The 17,706-nt window shown below is 33.3% G+C and overlaps 1 protein-coding gene across 1 annotated transcript; it reads left to right on the top strand.

Annotated features, from left to right (window-relative positions):
• The first annotated feature begins 2 nt into the window (after window positions 1–2).
• On the top strand, window positions 3–17,345 carry LOC106152323 (uncharacterized). The gene is made up of 39 exons (XM_013525853.2): window positions 3–105; window positions 896–1,009; window positions 1,364–1,500; window positions 1,783–2,038; window positions 2,190–2,297; window positions 2,810–3,087; window positions 3,373–3,504; window positions 3,756–3,848; window positions 4,135–4,195; window positions 4,383–4,564; window positions 4,830–4,991; window positions 5,216–5,491; window positions 5,783–5,938; window positions 6,242–6,372; window positions 6,694–6,868; window positions 7,036–7,287; window positions 7,571–7,687; window positions 7,868–8,026; window positions 8,286–8,464; window positions 8,740–8,897; window positions 9,167–9,294; window positions 9,592–9,774; window positions 10,036–10,260; window positions 10,472–10,576; window positions 10,770–10,907; window positions 11,180–11,305; window positions 11,555–11,620; window positions 11,857–12,012; window positions 12,268–12,399; window positions 12,827–13,000; window positions 13,184–13,282; window positions 13,544–13,678; window positions 14,522–14,685; window positions 14,992–15,218; window positions 15,570–15,661; window positions 15,846–15,914; window positions 16,108–16,310; window positions 16,473–16,551; window positions 16,724–17,345. The coding sequence occupies exons 2-39, from the start codon at window positions 934–936 to the stop codon at window positions 16,769–16,771; spliced, it is 5,637 nt and encodes a 1,878-aa protein (XP_013381307.2). The 5' UTR covers window positions 3–105; window positions 896–933; the 3' UTR covers window positions 16,772–17,345.
• The last annotated feature ends 361 nt before the right edge of the window (window positions 17,346–17,706 follow it).

The following is a 17,706-nucleotide window of genomic DNA, read 5'->3' as shown; positions in this document are numbered from 1 at the left end:
GTGTGTAATACGTCATTTGCTTTAGTGTCGCTACAACAATGTCAACAAGATAATCAAGATGGAGGCGTAAATGGACATTTTAGCTATCGTTATTTTTCGTCTGTGGTGAGTTGATTATCGCAGTTTTGTGGTTCTCAGACTTACTATATTTAACATATTGAATTAGCAAACATTACGCTTTCGTACATTTAGTTTATTGATGTGGATTTTACACGACGGATATTTTATTTTATTGCAAGGTGCTCGGCGTTACAGATTACAGATTCTTTATTGATACACCTTCACAAATAAGGTACAATCAAAGACAGTACATCTAACTATAACAACACAAACAAGTAAATGAATAAATATACATGATTTTAATGTTTACATGTATAATAATACCAATAAATTAGTTTATAAAAATATATATATATAAAATGTATAATGATAATCTATAGGTGATTAATTTGAATACATACACAAGAAAGAGTACAATGTATTAAGAGAAGGCCTGTTCCCTTTGTTGGAAGCATCTATTTACAAAACACATAACCATTCTAAGCATATCTACGTCTTGAGCACCCATAAGAAAATTAAACAGTTCATTATTGCTTGTTACGTTTATAATTCCACTAGAGTAGTACTAGTAGTAGTACTGGTATTGCAAGTGCTAGAAGTAGCTTTACTGGCAATACCGCATTTAATATGCTTTTAATAGTGCCAGTAATTGTTCGTCTATGAACACATTCGTAAAAGTTACAAGCTGTCCAGTAAATGAATTTGCATTTAACTGTTACAGTAGTGGTCCAAAATACATGTACATACAAATGCATGTATTTTTTATATGTAGAAATCACATCAAACAAAGTCATTAATTCAATATCTATATTACATGAAACTGTTTTTGTTTTAGATCAATATTCCTGCTGGCCAGGAATTAACCAGTCATAGATGGCAACTAGAGAAAAGATTAAAAGAAGAAATGTTAGAGTCAAGCCAGAAACTCCTACTTACAAAGGCTTGAAAGGTATTGTTTTTAATTAAATTTGATCTAATGTTTTGAACAATTTCATGGAAATACAGGTTCCTACAAATATACTATAAAAGACTAAGATAAACTGCAATTTGTAAAAGGATTTATATTAAGACAATTGATTTATGTACTCTCTATATAGTCATTTCATAGTTAAATATTACAAAATGCTTCAAGATTCTGCTTTTTTATGGTATTTCATAAAATAGCATCTTGAATTATTATGTCATACCTTGAGGTGAAAGTAAGTGTGTGCATGTGTTTGAGAGAGAGAGAGAGAGAGAGAGAGAGAGAGAGTGCAAAAATGTATATTATAGACTTAAAGTGAAATATTTAAAAATCCTTTAGATGACCCTTCATTGCCTGGTACATATGAGAAACCAGGGGAAGATGAGGGGAACTCAGGTGGCAGTGTTCCACAGAAAGGAAGTGTTATATCTGTGAAGGAAGCTGTTGAAAGCAATCAGATTGACAGCGAGAAAGAGGTGAGTTAAACAGAAATTGTACTTGGTAAGTTCTTTGAGCACTTACTTTTTATAATGATCCACTTCATTAAATCAGTATATTTTGATTTCTTGTTATATGTTTACACTTAAATATGACTTTTATGAATTAAATATGACTTATATGAGTTGTGAGATTTTCATCTCAGCATACTTTCAACATATGAACACACGTACATCAGTGAGGGCCATTTTGAACATGGGGCTATGGTCATCTTTATCTCTGTTGTATTTATTTTTGAAATACAATGCCTGTCATTTCAGAAAGGAGACGAGGAAGAGAATGAAAAGACTCCTGAGCCTGGTACCTCTAGTCAGAACCTTAACCCTCCTTCAGCAAGAGGTACTCCAGGTAAAAGAAGTCCAAGCCTGGAGACAGAAACACGTCCAGCCAGTGTAGCCAGCGCACGCAAGTCACCACTGCCATTTTTGAATAAGAATGTAGTTCAACCCATAGATGATGAGCAAGCTTCTCAGATGGGAAGCATGGTCTCTATGAAGTCTTCCCATACTGCAAAAGGTATGCCTCTTTATTTTTTGCTATGAATTTCTCTATAGTGAATTGAAAGTATTTATTTCTCATTGTGAGCATTACAAAAGTAAGATAAACAAGATGGTGCACTACAGTCAACATTAAAGCCATGAAACATACCAGATTTGTTAAATTTTAGATGCTTGGATTGATGAGAATGAAGAGCCCATAGTCCGCCCATCCTCTGGAGGTGCTACAGAATCCAGACCACAGTCAGCTGCTTCACAAAGACACACGAAGTCTCCTGGTGAGTTGGATTAGGTCACAACAACAACAACAAATCTATACTTACCTGGACACAATTACTCATTTTTATGTTTTTAACAATAATTTCTGGGTTTACTGTAATGTGATTTCTTAATTTAGGTAAATGATCAATTTTCACCAGACCAGTAACAAAGTCATGTACATCAAATTAATATTTTGTAGTTTCTTTAAGTAGAGGAAATATTGAAGTAATTGATGAGCATTTTACATCTTAACATAAGCCTAGGAAATACTTTTTCTCACACACCATCACTATAAATTTCTAGCTCTATAAACAAATCAGTTGTACACAGTTGTTCTGTACACACTGTAGCTGTACTCATGGATTATTACCTTTAACACAGCCAAGCACTCCTTTGGGGTATAGACTTAACTTTCTCCTCAATCTTTATCTTCTAATATTTTGCATACCATTTTTGCATAACATTTTGCATACCATTTCTGGCAGGTTCTGTTAGGTCTTGGCCTTTAGCTTCTTTTATCCTTTCTTAGGTCCAAGCATTATCAGTGTGTCTGAGGCCAAAGCAGAGAACAGAATCGGAGACATCGGTGGAGATAATGCGGATACACAAAGTATCACATCCCGTACATCCTCCCCTATGCTTGCGCCACCAGAGCTACACGGGGAACAGCAAGCTTATATTCCATACCTGCAGGCGCGGAATTGTATTGCAAAGATTGTAGACGACATGAAGAAAATGAAAGGAAGTCATATCTTGATTGTGCAGCAAATCCAGGATGCTTACAAAGACATTGAAAATGAAACCCAGGTGAGGGCATTTATTTTCTTATCATTGTTTCCGCATTTTGGTGTGTTTTATAATCTCAACTATAAACTGGTAGTGGTATTACAAGTAAGAATGTTATATTGGACCAGATTTATTTTCTTATCATTGCTTCCATATTTTCAGTAAATAGGTGTGTTTTATAATATCAACTAACCAACCTGCTATAAACTGATAGTGTTATTTCAAGTAAGAATGTTATATGGAACCAGATGACACCATACCCCTATGAAATTAATATTTGTCACAAGTATTATATTTTATTTCTAGGGCCAGTTTAACCTGTTTGTCCTCAACCTACGTCATCAGTATGCTGAGAAGGTCAGCACATTTCGCCATGTAATCAATGTGCACAGGGAAGAACTCAGTCAGAAACAGCTCTACTGGGATAGCATGTTAGCAGTAAGTTTGATTAGATTCTTGGTGTTTATGGTCATTTTTATTGAACAGTCTTTAAAAGAGATGTGTATGCTTTATATCTGTGTAAGCTTTGGGTAGAATTGGGTAGAAGTCAAAAGTGATCTTAATATGCAGATATTAAAAAGTAAAAAAATCTATTTATAATGTTTTTAAAATTTATAACATCTATAGCTTGTGTAGACAATGTGGTTGATATTAAATTTATGTTAATTGTAAGCTGGCCTTCATTTCAGAGTCTGTCCAAGCGTAACAATGAATTGTTGCGAGACAAGAGAGCACTGCTCATAAAAAACAAAATAGAAGTGGACCAGCTGGAGAAAGAAAAAGTAATATATCATTTCAGTTTTATGATATTGATGGTTGAAAAGTAAAGGCAATGTTACTGAAAGCATAGAAAAGCTGAGATATTAAAAATAAATAAAACATAGTATATGTGAGTAGTTACAAAAAAAAACAAGCTTGTGCATTTAAGAAGCACATTCCTTTTTTAAATATAAGTAAAAAAAAAAAAACAGTTTTATGCTTTGTCCTACATGATTTCAGTTGCATCTGTTTTAAAACTGAGCATGTTATGAGCCAATCTATTCTTCTTTAATTTTGTGACATTTCTAGGATGAAATAACGGTTGAGTTTACTCACAAATTGGATGAAGCTGGCATTGCATTGTCAAAAGGTAAAATTGATTACTTCTGTGATTGTAACTTTTTCCAGTACAGTTTCTTGCAAGTACCATATTAACATAATCTTATTGTATAATTGCTTCAAAAACTTGGTTTTTGCTTCCTCAGTTCAAGGTATTCTTTTAATTCTTTTTATTGTATTTTTTATTTCTTGTAATTAACAAAAATTTTTACTTATAGCTAACAAGACACTTGAAGATGAGAGAGTACAGTTTGCAGAAAAGGAAAAGAAATACCTGGAAGAAATTGAAGCACTCAAGAAGATGCATGGAGAAGAAATGCATGTTGTTTTGGCTCAGAAAGATGAAGAGTTTTCAAAGAAATATGAAGAACTTCGTTTAAAAGAGGAGGAGGAAAGAAAGGTAATAATGAGCCCATTTTAAATAAAACTATCTCAGATATTTTAAATGATTTAACATTTTATAAAAATAATTTAATGTGTAAAACCTGATGACATTCTTTTCAAATTGCTGTTACACGTTATCTGTGTTGTGTCCTTATTTAAACTAGAAAAAAACAGTGTTGGCTAGCTATGACATTGAAGAAGCACTATATTTTTTTGAACATTAAAAGGATTTTAACAAAGTAAACCTTTTTTGTAAAGTCATTTTTTTAAATGTTCCTTAGGTTCTCAATGAAGCACTTCAACATGAAAAAGATAAGGTAATCAAGTTGGAGGAAGAATTGAAGAAGATGCATGAGGAATTAGAGAATGCCCGTGCTCAAGCTGCAGCTGCAGGAGTGGCCATAGTGGCTACAACTATTAAGGAAGAAGAACACAAGACAATGGTAGGCTTTCCAATTACTTCACAATGTTTGGAATGCACTTAAAATTAGAAACAATTTAGTAGAATTTTTATAATCTAATGAGATGGATGATTATAATTATAATATTTGTATAATATTTGAGTTTTTTTTAATTATAGGTATAATATAAAACATCTTAATAAGACATTTCAAATTTATCAGTAAAAAGAAATTATGTTTTTAACTTTTTTTTTTTTTGCTTTCAGGCAGTGCATGTTGAATCAAAACCTGCTACAGATACTGTGGTGACCAGTGCTCCTGTTCCCTCTGCTGTCACAGCAACCAAGGTGGTGGTCAAAGACATGTCTGAGGAAGAACGTTTGAGAATGGAAGAAGAAAGAAACAAGATGGCAGAAGAAAGAAACAAGATGGCAGAAGAAAGAGAAAGGACCAACAAAGAAAGAGAGGAGTTCCAAGAAGACAGAAAGAAATTCCATGAAGAGAGAAATAAACTTGTGCAAGATTTGACCAATGTTCAGCGAGTGAGTCTCTCGTTATTTGGGATGAAGGATTATATGTAGAAAGTAGTTTTACTAAAACAAACAGCCACTTATCAAAGTCTGAAATTAGGTTCAACATTACATGTAAGGTGTATCCTTTTAGTAGGTAAAGTTTAACAATGACAAACTCATTTCATTTTTAAAATGTTCTCTTTAATTTCACTGTACAACTAAGTTAACTTCGTGCAAAATATTTTTCACATATAATTTATTATTCATCCACGGAATGTTACCTATTCACACTGAATCTATTTATTTTTATTTTTATTATAGGAACTGTTGGAAGTGCAGGCTAAGTATGACTCTCTAAAGGCTCAGCTTGGTGATGTTGCTGAATTGAGAGCTAATTACGAAGCACTTCAGACACAGTTTACAGTAGTAGCTGCAGCAGTGACAGTGTCAAGTGAGGAAGACAAGAAAAAGGCCGAGGTGAGACATTTTATTTCATGCTTGTTGGATTTTTAGAAATATATTTAAAATGAAAGCATATGTAATGGAGTGTTGGTTCATCTTTTTCTGAGGTCTGCAATATTGAGTAGGACATGCAGCTATGAAAGAGTTGTTTTTGAGATGCCATTATTTCTTTGAATATGTTTCTAGAAATCAGTATTTAAAAACATTTTTCTGGGGGTTTAGAATTTCAATTATTGACAATTTCTTGAAATATTTATTTATTTATTGTTTGCATCCTGTCAGTAATTCAATATCAAGTATTATATTCCTTTTCTTCAGGAAAATATTAAGAAAGTAGAGTCAGAAAGAATCATAATGATGGAGGAAAGTAAAAACCTTGAAAATGACATCAAGAAATGGGAGGAGGACTTTAAACAGCAAAATGGCAGAGAGCCAAAAGAGGAGGACAGGTCTCTTTACTATATAATTATTATTTACAGTATTGGGCCTTTTTTTCTTTTAATCACATTGGCTCATTACTGAACTGTTGATTTCTTTGCGTTTCAAATGCTGACAGCTACAATGCATGTTGATAAAAAAAGACTTTTAACATTTAGTATTCTGCAGGTTTGTTTAGTTGAAAGGAAGCTGAATTCATTAAATTGTCTTTATTTTTTATAATTAACTTTTATTCTGAATCTAATATTGACAAAAAATTTAAATCATCTCAGGAAAAGAGAAAATTCAAAAAAGACCTGTAAATGATGTGAGAAATTACAATTACATTTTAGAACGGATTCAATCAAGGAATTTTATGTGATGAAAGAAGAAACAGATGGTATGGTTCACAAGTTAGATACCAAAATCACAACCTTAGAACAGCTGAAAGAGGGCAAGGTTCCAGAAGCACCCAAAGTTGAGCCCAAACCAGTGACAGTGGTTGAGCCAGAAATTAAGACCGTAGAAGTAAATATTCTGTTTCTTATTTGTGAAATATTTTTAAGTGGATTTGTTTCTTCTGCCAATCATACATTTTATGTGCCAATCTGTATTGTGTGCTGTGTTGTAAGAAAACAGAATAATGTTTTGGTCAAGTAAATCAATTTTAACATTTTCTAAATGTCCACATGTAGATCAAGGTACAGGACCCAGAGGTAGTTGCAGAGCTAGAAAAGACACAGGCAGAGCTTGCAGACCTGCACAAACAGATCGCTGCTCTCCAAGAAACAAACAGCAAGTTACAGGGAGAGATATCAGGGCTGCAGGCTGAAGTGTTGGCAAAGAGTGCCTCCCTGTCTACAGTGGAGGCAGAGAAGTCTGGACTACTGGAGCAGCTGAAGGCAGCTTTAGCTGCAGCGGCAGTCTCTGGAGCTGTCACAGCAGAGGTACCAGAGTGAACTCTTAATGATTGCTTGCATTTAAAGTTTAACATTTATATGTTTAGGTAATTAGAACTATTGCTTTGAAGAATTGTCTTACTTGTCAGGGGAAATGGTGCTTTATAATGCTTGAATACAATTAATTTGTGAACACTTTCATATTTTTTTAAAATTGCTTATTAAGTGAAATAATGTCTCTCTTGTGCAAGGTGTAAATTGGCATAGTGTTTTGAACTTTTCTTGGAAATTTTCTTGAAACACGTTTCTCAGAGAGATGTTTTGTGTTCAGGTCAGTGCAGGCAGTACTAGTTCTGGGGGTATTGATGCCACTGTTCATGCACAGCTGAAGGCAGATCTGGAGAACAACATTAAGGAACTAGAGAAACAGTTAAAAGAGAAAGAGAAGGTAAGTATATATCCTTGGGCTACCTCTGAAGTGAACACATTGTAAAACAAGTAAATTGACTTGATTTTGATCTTTTGGCTTTCATTTATTCCAGACTTTATAATTATTCTAGTGAACGTCATCAATTTTAATGAGAGTTATCCAATAACACATTTTAATTTATTGGTTCACAATTTCTAGGAACATGACCACCAGATGAAAGAAAAGGAAAGAGAAAAGAAAACCATGGAGAGAGACATGAAGAAAGTGATCAAAGCCATGGCCAAGCAGGAGGCAGGGAAGAAGTCTGACCAGGATTCTCAGAATCTGAAGTTGTTGCTAAAAGCTGTGGTTGATGAGGTGATAATCCTACTGATTTATTTCATGGATGTTTGGTGAACAACAGTTATCGCCAGTGTTTAATTGGAAAACATTTTATAAGCTCTTGAAATGGTGTCTGTGTAAACAATTTCTTTGAAAATGGTAAACAGATTTTTTTCGGTGTTGGGTCAGTATTGTAAATTTTTTTTTTTACCAACAAAAAAAAGTAATTTGGCACAAAAATTCTATGTAAATAAAAATATGACATGCATGCTCATTTTTAAAAAATTTTCTTTAGGCCAAACTGGTGCATGCTGAAGTATCAGCTGCTGCTAAGAAAGTGGAAACCAACCATGGTGCAGCAGAAAAGGAGACTCCAAAAGTGATGACAAAGTATGATAAGTGTAAACAGAATACAGAGGCTTGGGCCAAGAAATATACAGAAAAGAATGGGAAGGCACCAGAGGAGGCAGACAGGTAAAATAATTATATTATATTATAAGCATAACAATATTTGAAAATAGTAAATGCTGGCATACAATACTAGCAATAGGCAGAAACTTGAAGGACACCTTATTTATGTTATTTACTAATATTTATGTGATTATTTAAAAAAAAAAGACATGCAGAATAATTTTTTGTGGGGTAGGGGGAGATCTTTTCTTCAATTTGAATAATACTGACCATTTTAAGATGCCTATAATATCTCAGTCCATTGCACTATGTAAATGGTTTCAAATTTTGTTAATTAGGGATGCTGATGCCCAAAAACTTTTTGCTGAACTTGAGAAGTCAGGCGAGGAAGTCACCAAGGCAGAGCTGAAGCTCACAGCACTGGCCATGTTGAAGACTGGGGTGATACCTGAGAAATGGAAGCCTGCAGCAGCAATGATGGGAAGCAGTGCTACAGGTAAAAATGCTATTGTTAAACAGAATGATTTCTACTTTGAATGCAATTCGGTGTCTTAGATATTGTAGCTACAGATATTGGTGGTTTTGTTCCTGTACTTTTTTTTATGGGTAAAAAGATTAGAGGGCAGTTTATTTGAAGATTAGGAGAAGTTATTTAAGGACGAAAATGTAACAAATAAATTTTTTTTTTTTTTTTGAAAACCAAGTGAATTCCTGTTATTTATATTTGTTACTTTTCTTTTTATATTCATTCTATTTTTTGTTTAGGAGTTGGAAAAGAAGAGTTGGAGAAACTGGAACAGCAAATATCTGAGCTTGAAGACAAAATATCTGAGTTGGAATCTGACAATGACACCCTGAAAGAAAAAGTTTCTTCACTGGAAGAGGAAGACAAAGTAAGTTGGAACTTAATGTAACAGTCAAGTCTTCCTTGTAATCAATTTGAATTAAAATGTGCAGTTTAAGTTTTACTGAATAATTTATGCTTTTTGCCATAAAAAAAAGAAACATATATGACTATGGGTATGTCCACCATTTTAATATCATGTCCATGACCATATTCATTAATATTTTTTATGAGAAAGAACAACCAAACAAACAATCTACTATACTATTATATGTATGACTTGAATTTATGTTCCATCTAATAGATAACCATCTTTTATCATTATTTCTGGTGAAATTTTTTAAAGGAGAAGGCAGAAACTATCCAGCAGTTGGAAAAAGAGTTGGCAGCTGCAAAAGCAGCCGTCACAGTGACAGCAGGCCTGCCAACAACAGTGACAGTAGACCAACCAGCAGCAGTTACAGTAACAACAATGCAGAAGACAGATACTGTGGAGGTTGACCTTGATACAGAACAGGTGGATGCTGAGGTACAGGAGTGGAAACTGTGCACATTATTACTACACAATGGATTTACATATTGGGTGTCAAAAATTTGCCAGTTAATGGGTGCATGTAGTAACAATTTGAAGTTACACCAAAAACACCAATTTTAGGCTCAGTAGCAGTGCAAATTTAGAGCATTTATATTAACAAATAAACAAATGTATGCATTTGCTTAAAATTAAAACTAACCTTAAAAATCAGAAAGGCAATTTTTTAACAGAATTATATTATTTTGTGATATTCAGCTCCAAAATGCCCAGATGTCCGAGTTGCAGGCCCAATTAGACAAAGCTGAGGCTGCACTGAGAGAGGAGCAAGCGGCACATGAGAACACCAGAGAGGAACTGGAGGCACTGAAACTACAAATTGCAAATCTTAGGGAGGAAACTGAGATTCAGAAATCAGAATCAGACTTGAAGCTGAAAGGGGCTTTAGAGTCCCTACAGGAAGAACTCAAAGCAAAAGAAAAGGTGAAATACATGTAGTTGAACATATATTTGGTTTTGTGGAGTCAAGCAACATGTAGTAATTTATGTAATACACAAAGCGCATTATCCAAATGTAGCTAACAGGTCATAAATCAGATAGATATTAAGGACATCATTGATTAGAATTTTAAGTACCAGTCATTTTAAGAAATCAACTTCACCATTCCAATTTTTCTTTTAATTTTTTTCCTAGTCACTGGCAGAATCCAAGACTAGAGCTGATGAACTGGAGAGGGTGCAGTTGGCAAATGTACCAATAAATACAGCCAATGAAATTAAGAAACTGAAGACTAAAATAGTGAGTACTGTCATAAACATGAACATCCTTTATTTCTTAAGTACATTGAAAAATTCACCAGGAACGTTACAAAGCCCCCATCCATAGTAATATGTTGCTCCCTTTTTTATGATGTTCAGGTACAATTTTTCTTCACGAAGATACCAGAAAATTTTCACATTGACTCAAATTAATTGAGGTTTACTCCTTTTAGGCTGCACTTGAGAAAGAAAGAGATGGCAAAGCCAAGGAGGCAACAGCATCAAAGCATAAAGTAGCAGAACTTGAGGGGAAAGCAAGTAACTTACAGAAAAGTTTAGAATCACAGAAAGCAGCAGTTGAGCAGTCAGAGGTATGGTTTGATATTATTTTGTGCACTGATAATTTCAGAAGAAATCTCAATATTTGGAAGAAGGTATGAAAAGGGACACTACTAATATAAGGATTCTGTAGATAATACCTCTGGTAGAAATTATGTAACTGGTATGGTGGAAATATATTGCTACTGATTAAAACTACTGTAGATCTCAGATAGATAGGCCAACAATCTGTTACTAAGTTTTAGCCATATTTGATGCACTTGCCATCCTCCTGGAATCTACAACAATTATCATATTATTCTAGGCCAAGTTTAAACAGATAAAGGCTGAAAAAGATGCTCAGACAAAGAAGCTTTCAGAACAGTTTGAGGCCAAAGAGCAAAAAAGAGCTGCTGAAGAGAAGACTAAAATTGCAGCTTTACAGAAAAAGGTAAGTTTTTTTGAGGTATTGTCGATCCTTATTTTATTGTAAGGTTCCCTTTAATGGGTAAAATCTAGTATTAACTTTTTATAGACTAAGTGCAATTATACATTGTTTCAAGTTTCCTGCTATAGATGCTGTAAGGCTATAACAATTTATAACTTTTGTAGGGTAATTAATAACTAGTTTATAATCACACCTTTGGACCATAGTCCAATGGTATTTAATTATTTATTTATTTATTTATTTATTTTTAAGATACGTGCCCTTGAGGCAGCTGGCGCAGCTGGTGCTGCTGGTGCTGGTGCTGGCAGACCTGAAAGAGTAAGTTTAATTTATTCTCTGGTTAATACTAACTTGTTTAAAATATTCGAATACATTTTATTTGTCATATTTTTAATTGAACCATGTAATATGCATTTATCATGTTAATAACATATCCAAACATTAAATATGTTCAAGAAAACAAATAACCTTATATACTGGTGCATTTGTGCTTCACACTGGGAAAATCATAAAATGTAACATCTGAGGGATATGTTATTTGTGCATTTTCTCAGGGAAAGGCAGGAGATGGCAAGTCAGAAGCAATGCTGAAGAAACTGCAGGAGCAGTATGCTGCAGTGAAGAAGGAGAGTGCTGAGAAAGACAACAAACTGAAACAAATGGAGGCAGAGATGAAGAAAGTGAAAGCAGATGCCAATTCAGCACAGGATGTAAGTAAAAAATGTCTATTTGTTATTATTTTTCTTTTAAATAATAGTATGACATATAAAGATATTTTCCTGGAAAATTTTTAACATCACTGCACTTAGTGTATCCTTGCATTAGAATTTATTGGATTATTGTTGGATTTTAATATCCAGATATTGGATTTTAAGACTGAATTTCAAGGATTGTAAGTAAATAGCTGAAACAGCTTGTCTCTAAGAACCTAATTTTAGCCTATCTTCAATTCACATAATTTGCAGAAAGCAAAACAGCAGAAGCATGAGAAAATCTTGAAAGAACTTGAAAAGAAAATGGAAATGGAAAAGCAGAAATCTGCAAAACAGGCTGAGAATTTAAAGACACAAGAGGAGGAGCTTAAACAGCTGAAGAAGGTTTGTATATGTATATTGATAATTTTGTGTAGTGCACTCTATTTATAAACAAATATCAGGTTAATATTTTAGAATTATAATAATTCTCTTTTAAGAAACAATTTTGGAATTTATGTTCATTGTGCATTCTTTGTTCATTTTCATAGTTTTAACTTTTCAATTTATACACATAATTTGAAAGCTATTTTACATTTGAGATATTCTCCTTAGAGATCTTCTACTGTCTCTCCCTATCATCATACTGAGAGAGTTCACTAGGCACTGTCTGAGAATGAATGGAAAAGTCCAAAGTGTTTGATGAAATTAAAACATGTCAAATAGCTTTCAAACTGTGTAGAAATTGAGAAGTTTAAACTACAATAATGACTTCATCTGCTTCATATGAGTATGACTTTGATTGGAGAATCTTTTTTATTTATTAAAATAGGACAATGATAACAAAAGTAATGAAATCAAGAAGCTGCAGGCCGAGATGGAGCAGCTGGGCGTGGCAGCCAGTGATGGTATCAAGGCCTTGGCCAGGGTGGAGGAGCTGGAAAAAGAAGTGAAAAGATTGCAAGAGGAGAACCATGTATTGACTGAAAATTTCAACAGTGAGAGGGTAGGCAATTAAAAATCACATTTGATTTTATTGATATTCTGTTATTTGCACATGTAATATGAAAATATAGCCAGAGATAAGACTGGATAAAATTTGGGATAAAAATCTTCAAATTATAGGTCATTATTGTATGCTCTTTAATTTTTAAATGGAATAAACACATTTTTGGTTTTGTTTTAAAAGGTACTTAGAAAGAAGTATTACAACATGGTTGAAGACATGAAAGGAAAGATTAGAGTGTATGCCAGAGCAAGGCCTATGAGCAAGAGTGAATTAGACAGGGTAAGAATTGTTTTCATGACTTTTTAAAAAGTAAAGGTATTTTTTATTTATTATTTTTTTAATGAACAAATCACTATTTTGATCTTCTTTTATCTTTTTTATTAGGTAGAAACATTACGTATATTCATAAAGATTTTCTTGTTTCACACCCACTTAAAACAGATTTTATATATTTTTAGGACAAAAAAATTTAATATGAATAACTTAATAAGACCTAACATGTACATCATGCAATGACTTGATTACCTTTTACTTTTGCAGGGCAATGTCTTGGTGTTGAAATCTCCAGATGAATATACAGTCCAGGTTGACAGCAAGCGTGGATTGAAAGAATTCCAGTTTGACCAGATTTTTATGCCAGAGCACTCCCAAGAAAAGGTCTTTGAGGACACTCATGTAAGATTGAGGAAAACAAGGTGGAATAATGTGCGAGGAAAGAAAGCTGGAATAATGTGCTTCTTTGTGGTGTCCCAATGGGCACATGCATTTGAAATACGTTGATATATTTTATAAATCTCTTCCTTGTAGTGAAGAACCAGAAGTTTTATTTTGGATTTGTCTGGATTATACAGGGATGCAATTGAAGATGATTTAGCAATGTTTCATGTTTGCATTCTGTTGCAGTATTCGTGTTTATGTGCTTAATTAGACATTATTGGTTAATTGGATTTGTGTCAATCCTCTTTCCATGCAAAAAGTACATTAGGAAATAAAAAGTTGATGGCCCTCTAATTCTAAGGATTTGGGAGATAAGTTGTTCCCTTTAGAGCTGTTAATTCCCAGTTCATGTCACTTTGATATTAAGAGGTTAGACCTTGTTGTCATTTAGTATGACATGCATGACTATATTTTTCAACTTTGGATCAGTTTTTGATCATTTCAGTTTTTTTTAAATATTAAAATATTTAAAACAGAAAAGTCCCTTTCTCTTTTATTTTCTTTTTTAACAACAATACCTACCCTGTTCCTATTCCCAGATGTTAAAGTGAGTATCATTTTTTAGATAAAAGGGAAAAAATCCACTCTGTTAACTGATCTACCAGTGCTGGGAATTATCATCAGCTGTATAACGTATGGGTTAAAGATCACATTTATTTTCATTCAAACTCATTTAAGCGGGCGAATAATGTCATCACTGTGACCAAAGCACCTTTTGTAAGACCAACCATGCACATTTAAATCAGTTATTTTTGTATATTATTTATAATAATGTAACTATTTACATTGCTTTATTTTCAGAATCTTGTACAGTCTGCAGCAGATGGCTACAATGTGTGTATATTTGCTTATGGCCAGACAGGCTCTGGGAAAACATACACCATGATTGGAGATAGTGAACAAAAGTCCCCTGGCATAGCACCAAGGGCATTTGAAAGGATATTTGAGCTACTTGAGGAAAACAAGTAAGTTATGAGAGTACATTTACCTGTTATGAGTTCAAAATAAATCGAGCAGAAAATATTGTGACTAAGTGTGTCTGTGGTTGATTTTATTTTGCTTTGCTGTCATTACCTGAAGTCCCAGCAGTTCATTTATGTACATCACAATTTCATTCATTGTAACTACTTGTACAGACATTGAATTTGTTTATTAGTTAAAGATCTAGTAGTAAATTGAGCACATTGAATTATTATATTTATTTATTTATTTATTTATTTATTTATTTATTTATTTATTTATTTACGAGTTCTGTGGATTGTTTATTACAGGAGTAAGTTCCTCTTCAAAGTGTCAGTTTATATGTTGGAGTTGTACAATGACCAACTTCTGGATCTGTTTGGAAAGAAGTCTGAGGCTGATGTTAAGATGGAGATTAAGAAAGATAAGAAGGGTATGGTGTTTGTCCAGGGAGCAGAGGTGAAAGATGCCCACAATGCCAAAGAACTTATGGCATTGTTTGATGCAGGCTCCAAGAGCAGACACGTTGCAAGCACAAGTAAGGAAAAGATGTCTGTGATAAAACTAATTTATGCATTGAAATTGTGCAAAATGTTGACTCTTAAGAATATGTCATAAATTACTGCACCTAAGCTTTTGTGTAGACGAGATACAAAATGCCAGTGAGATAATTTTATTAATTACATATTACAAATGAAGTGCAGATTTTCTCCAGTGCAGGTTGTCATATTTAGCCCCATCTAACCACCCTGAGTTTTAGAGGACATTGAATATGGCAGAGGCATGTAGATAATAGAGGCGAGTAAGAAGTGTCCTTTAAAACTCAGGGTGCATTTTACACAGAGAGCATTAAAAGATAATGATGACAGTCAACTTATTTGTCTTCTAGGCATGAACGCAGAGAGTTCCAGGTCACATTTGGTGGTTGGTGTTATTATTGAAAGTACAAACAGGACATCTGGCACAGTGACGAGGGGCAAGGTGTGTATGGAACTAATGAAAATAGTTCTTTAACGATCATTTAAATTGACGAGTTCTGTGGAATATTCTGGGTGAAGTATTGAAGGATTTTTTTAAATTACAAAAACTGTATAATTGGGTTTTGAATAGTGTGAATGATATTTTCTGTTTAACATTCTTTTTCAACTTTTTGTTTAAATTTCAGTTGAGCTTAGTTGATTTGGCAGGCAGTGAACGTGTTGCAAAGACCAATGCAAGTGCTGAGCAGTTGAAGGTATGAAAAATTGAAGATATGGGGATTGTTAATTAGAATTGTTTGAATCACTATAAACTTATTATCATAATAATAATAATAAAATTAATATGTGAATATTGAAAACCTTTAGGGTTTGATTATTTTCTGGTTGTTTGTTTATTTTATTTCAATCATGTTTCCTCTTTAAATTCACATTTGTATGTCATTCCAGGAAGCCAACTCTATCAACAAATCTCTGTCTGCACTTGGTGACGTGATTTCTGCCCTGTCCAGTGAGCAGTCCTTCATCCCTTACCGTAACAACAAGCTGACCATGTTGATGCAGGACTCCCTTGGGGGCAATGCAAAGACGCTCATGTTTGTCAATGTGTCACCGGCAGATTACAATGTTGATGAAACGGTGATTTCTCTCACGTGAGTAGATATCTTACATTTTTCTTTGAATAATACAATCCATTGAAGTGTTTCGAGTCCATCAGTTTTACAGAATTTATGTTTTTCTGTTTAACATGTGATTTAACATGTGATTTAACACAGCCACAATCACATGATTCTTTAAAAATTCTGTGTTTATAGGTATGCATCTCGAGTGAAACTGATAACCAATTCAGCCTCAAAGAATGCAGACAACAAAGAGATTAATAGACTTAAACAGGTAAGACATACACTAACCTTTTTGTAAAGACAGCTTAAAATCATGATTTTAATTAAAATAAAGTCAGTTTCACAAAATTGTTATTATCATTATTGAGTAATATATTATGTTTGCTGGAACATGTATGAATGTTAGTAAAGTGAAGTTTAAATATAACTATTTTATAATTTAGGTGATTGCAAAACTGAAAGCAGGTGAAGAAGTGGATGAGGACGTCTGAATCTGAATTAAGAACAGCTGGGGATATTTTACATCATTTCTTGGACAATTATATACACCAATCTAGAGTCATATATACGCATGTAGACTATATTTATACAGAATAACACATATTTATATAAGATTTTGCCATTTTTAATTTTTGAATGTATTCATTAAACTTGTCAATATTAAAATTTACATGTTTGTAGACTAATCTTTAACATGTATTATTTTTGTGATTTAAGAAGAATTTTTGTTCAATATCATTTTGTATATCATATGCTTATTTTTATGACATGTAGCATTATAATATAATCTTAAAACATAATGATTTTACTGTGATGTATCCGTCCGTCCAATCGAGTGGAAATGCTATTTTAATCAAGAAATATCCGTATAAGGCACATTCCAGTTAGACATTCATTATATTAGAAAAGACATTTTGCCACAACTTTATTTTTCTTTTATCTCTGTGCATTGAAACCTATGCATGTTTTTCAGCTACTGGCTAGTTGAACGAAAGGTGCAGAATTACCATACTTGTATATTCATATAGAAACTTTGTAATAATAAGAGAAAAACCTTTCAAGTGATATTTTAGAGTCTTCTGCTTTTCTTTCACACGTATTGAAACTGTCATGGGAACTTGTCATTTATATACGTGCTTGGAATTGATGCGCAATGAGAGTGTAATATTACTACTTCATAATTTCCATCATAGGGTGGATTTTCTGATTTTGTGTATGCTCGGTTGTCGCCGTGAACAGTAAATGAATCTAAAAGCAACATAAAAAAAATACCTGAGAACACCACCCCCTAGCCTACCAAAATAAAAAACGGTCAAAATTAGTTAACTTTTTATCAAATTTAATGACCTCACCACAAGTACACTTTGTTAGACTATACACTAGTAGCCGCTGAAGAAACAAAAGACTCCAAATACATGCGAAAGAA

This window comes from Lingula anatina, chromosome 1 (genome assembly GCF_051362555.1).
Source record: "Lingula anatina isolate TDL-2025a chromosome 1, LinAna3.0, whole genome shotgun sequence".
Taxonomy (NCBI): domain Eukaryota; kingdom Metazoa; phylum Brachiopoda; class Lingulata; order Lingulida; family Lingulidae; genus Lingula; species Lingula anatina.
Note: the sequence above shows the minus strand (reverse complement) of the source record. Positions and strands in the feature narration are given on the sequence as shown.

Bases quoted from the DNA above. Each gene is read 5' to 3' on its own strand.
- LOC106152323 (XM_013525853.2), top strand. From the start codon at position 934: ATGGCAACTAGAGAAAAGATTAAAAGAAGAAATGTTAGAGTCAAGCCA. The intron at 8,465-8,739 runs GTAAAATAATTA...TTTGTTAATTAG, and splicing joins GCACCAGAGGAGGCAGACAG to GGATGCTGATGCCCAAAAAC. The intron at 12,400-12,826 runs GTTTGTATATGT...TTATTAAAATAG, and splicing joins AGCTTAAACAGCTGAAGAAG to GACAATGATAACAAAAGTAA.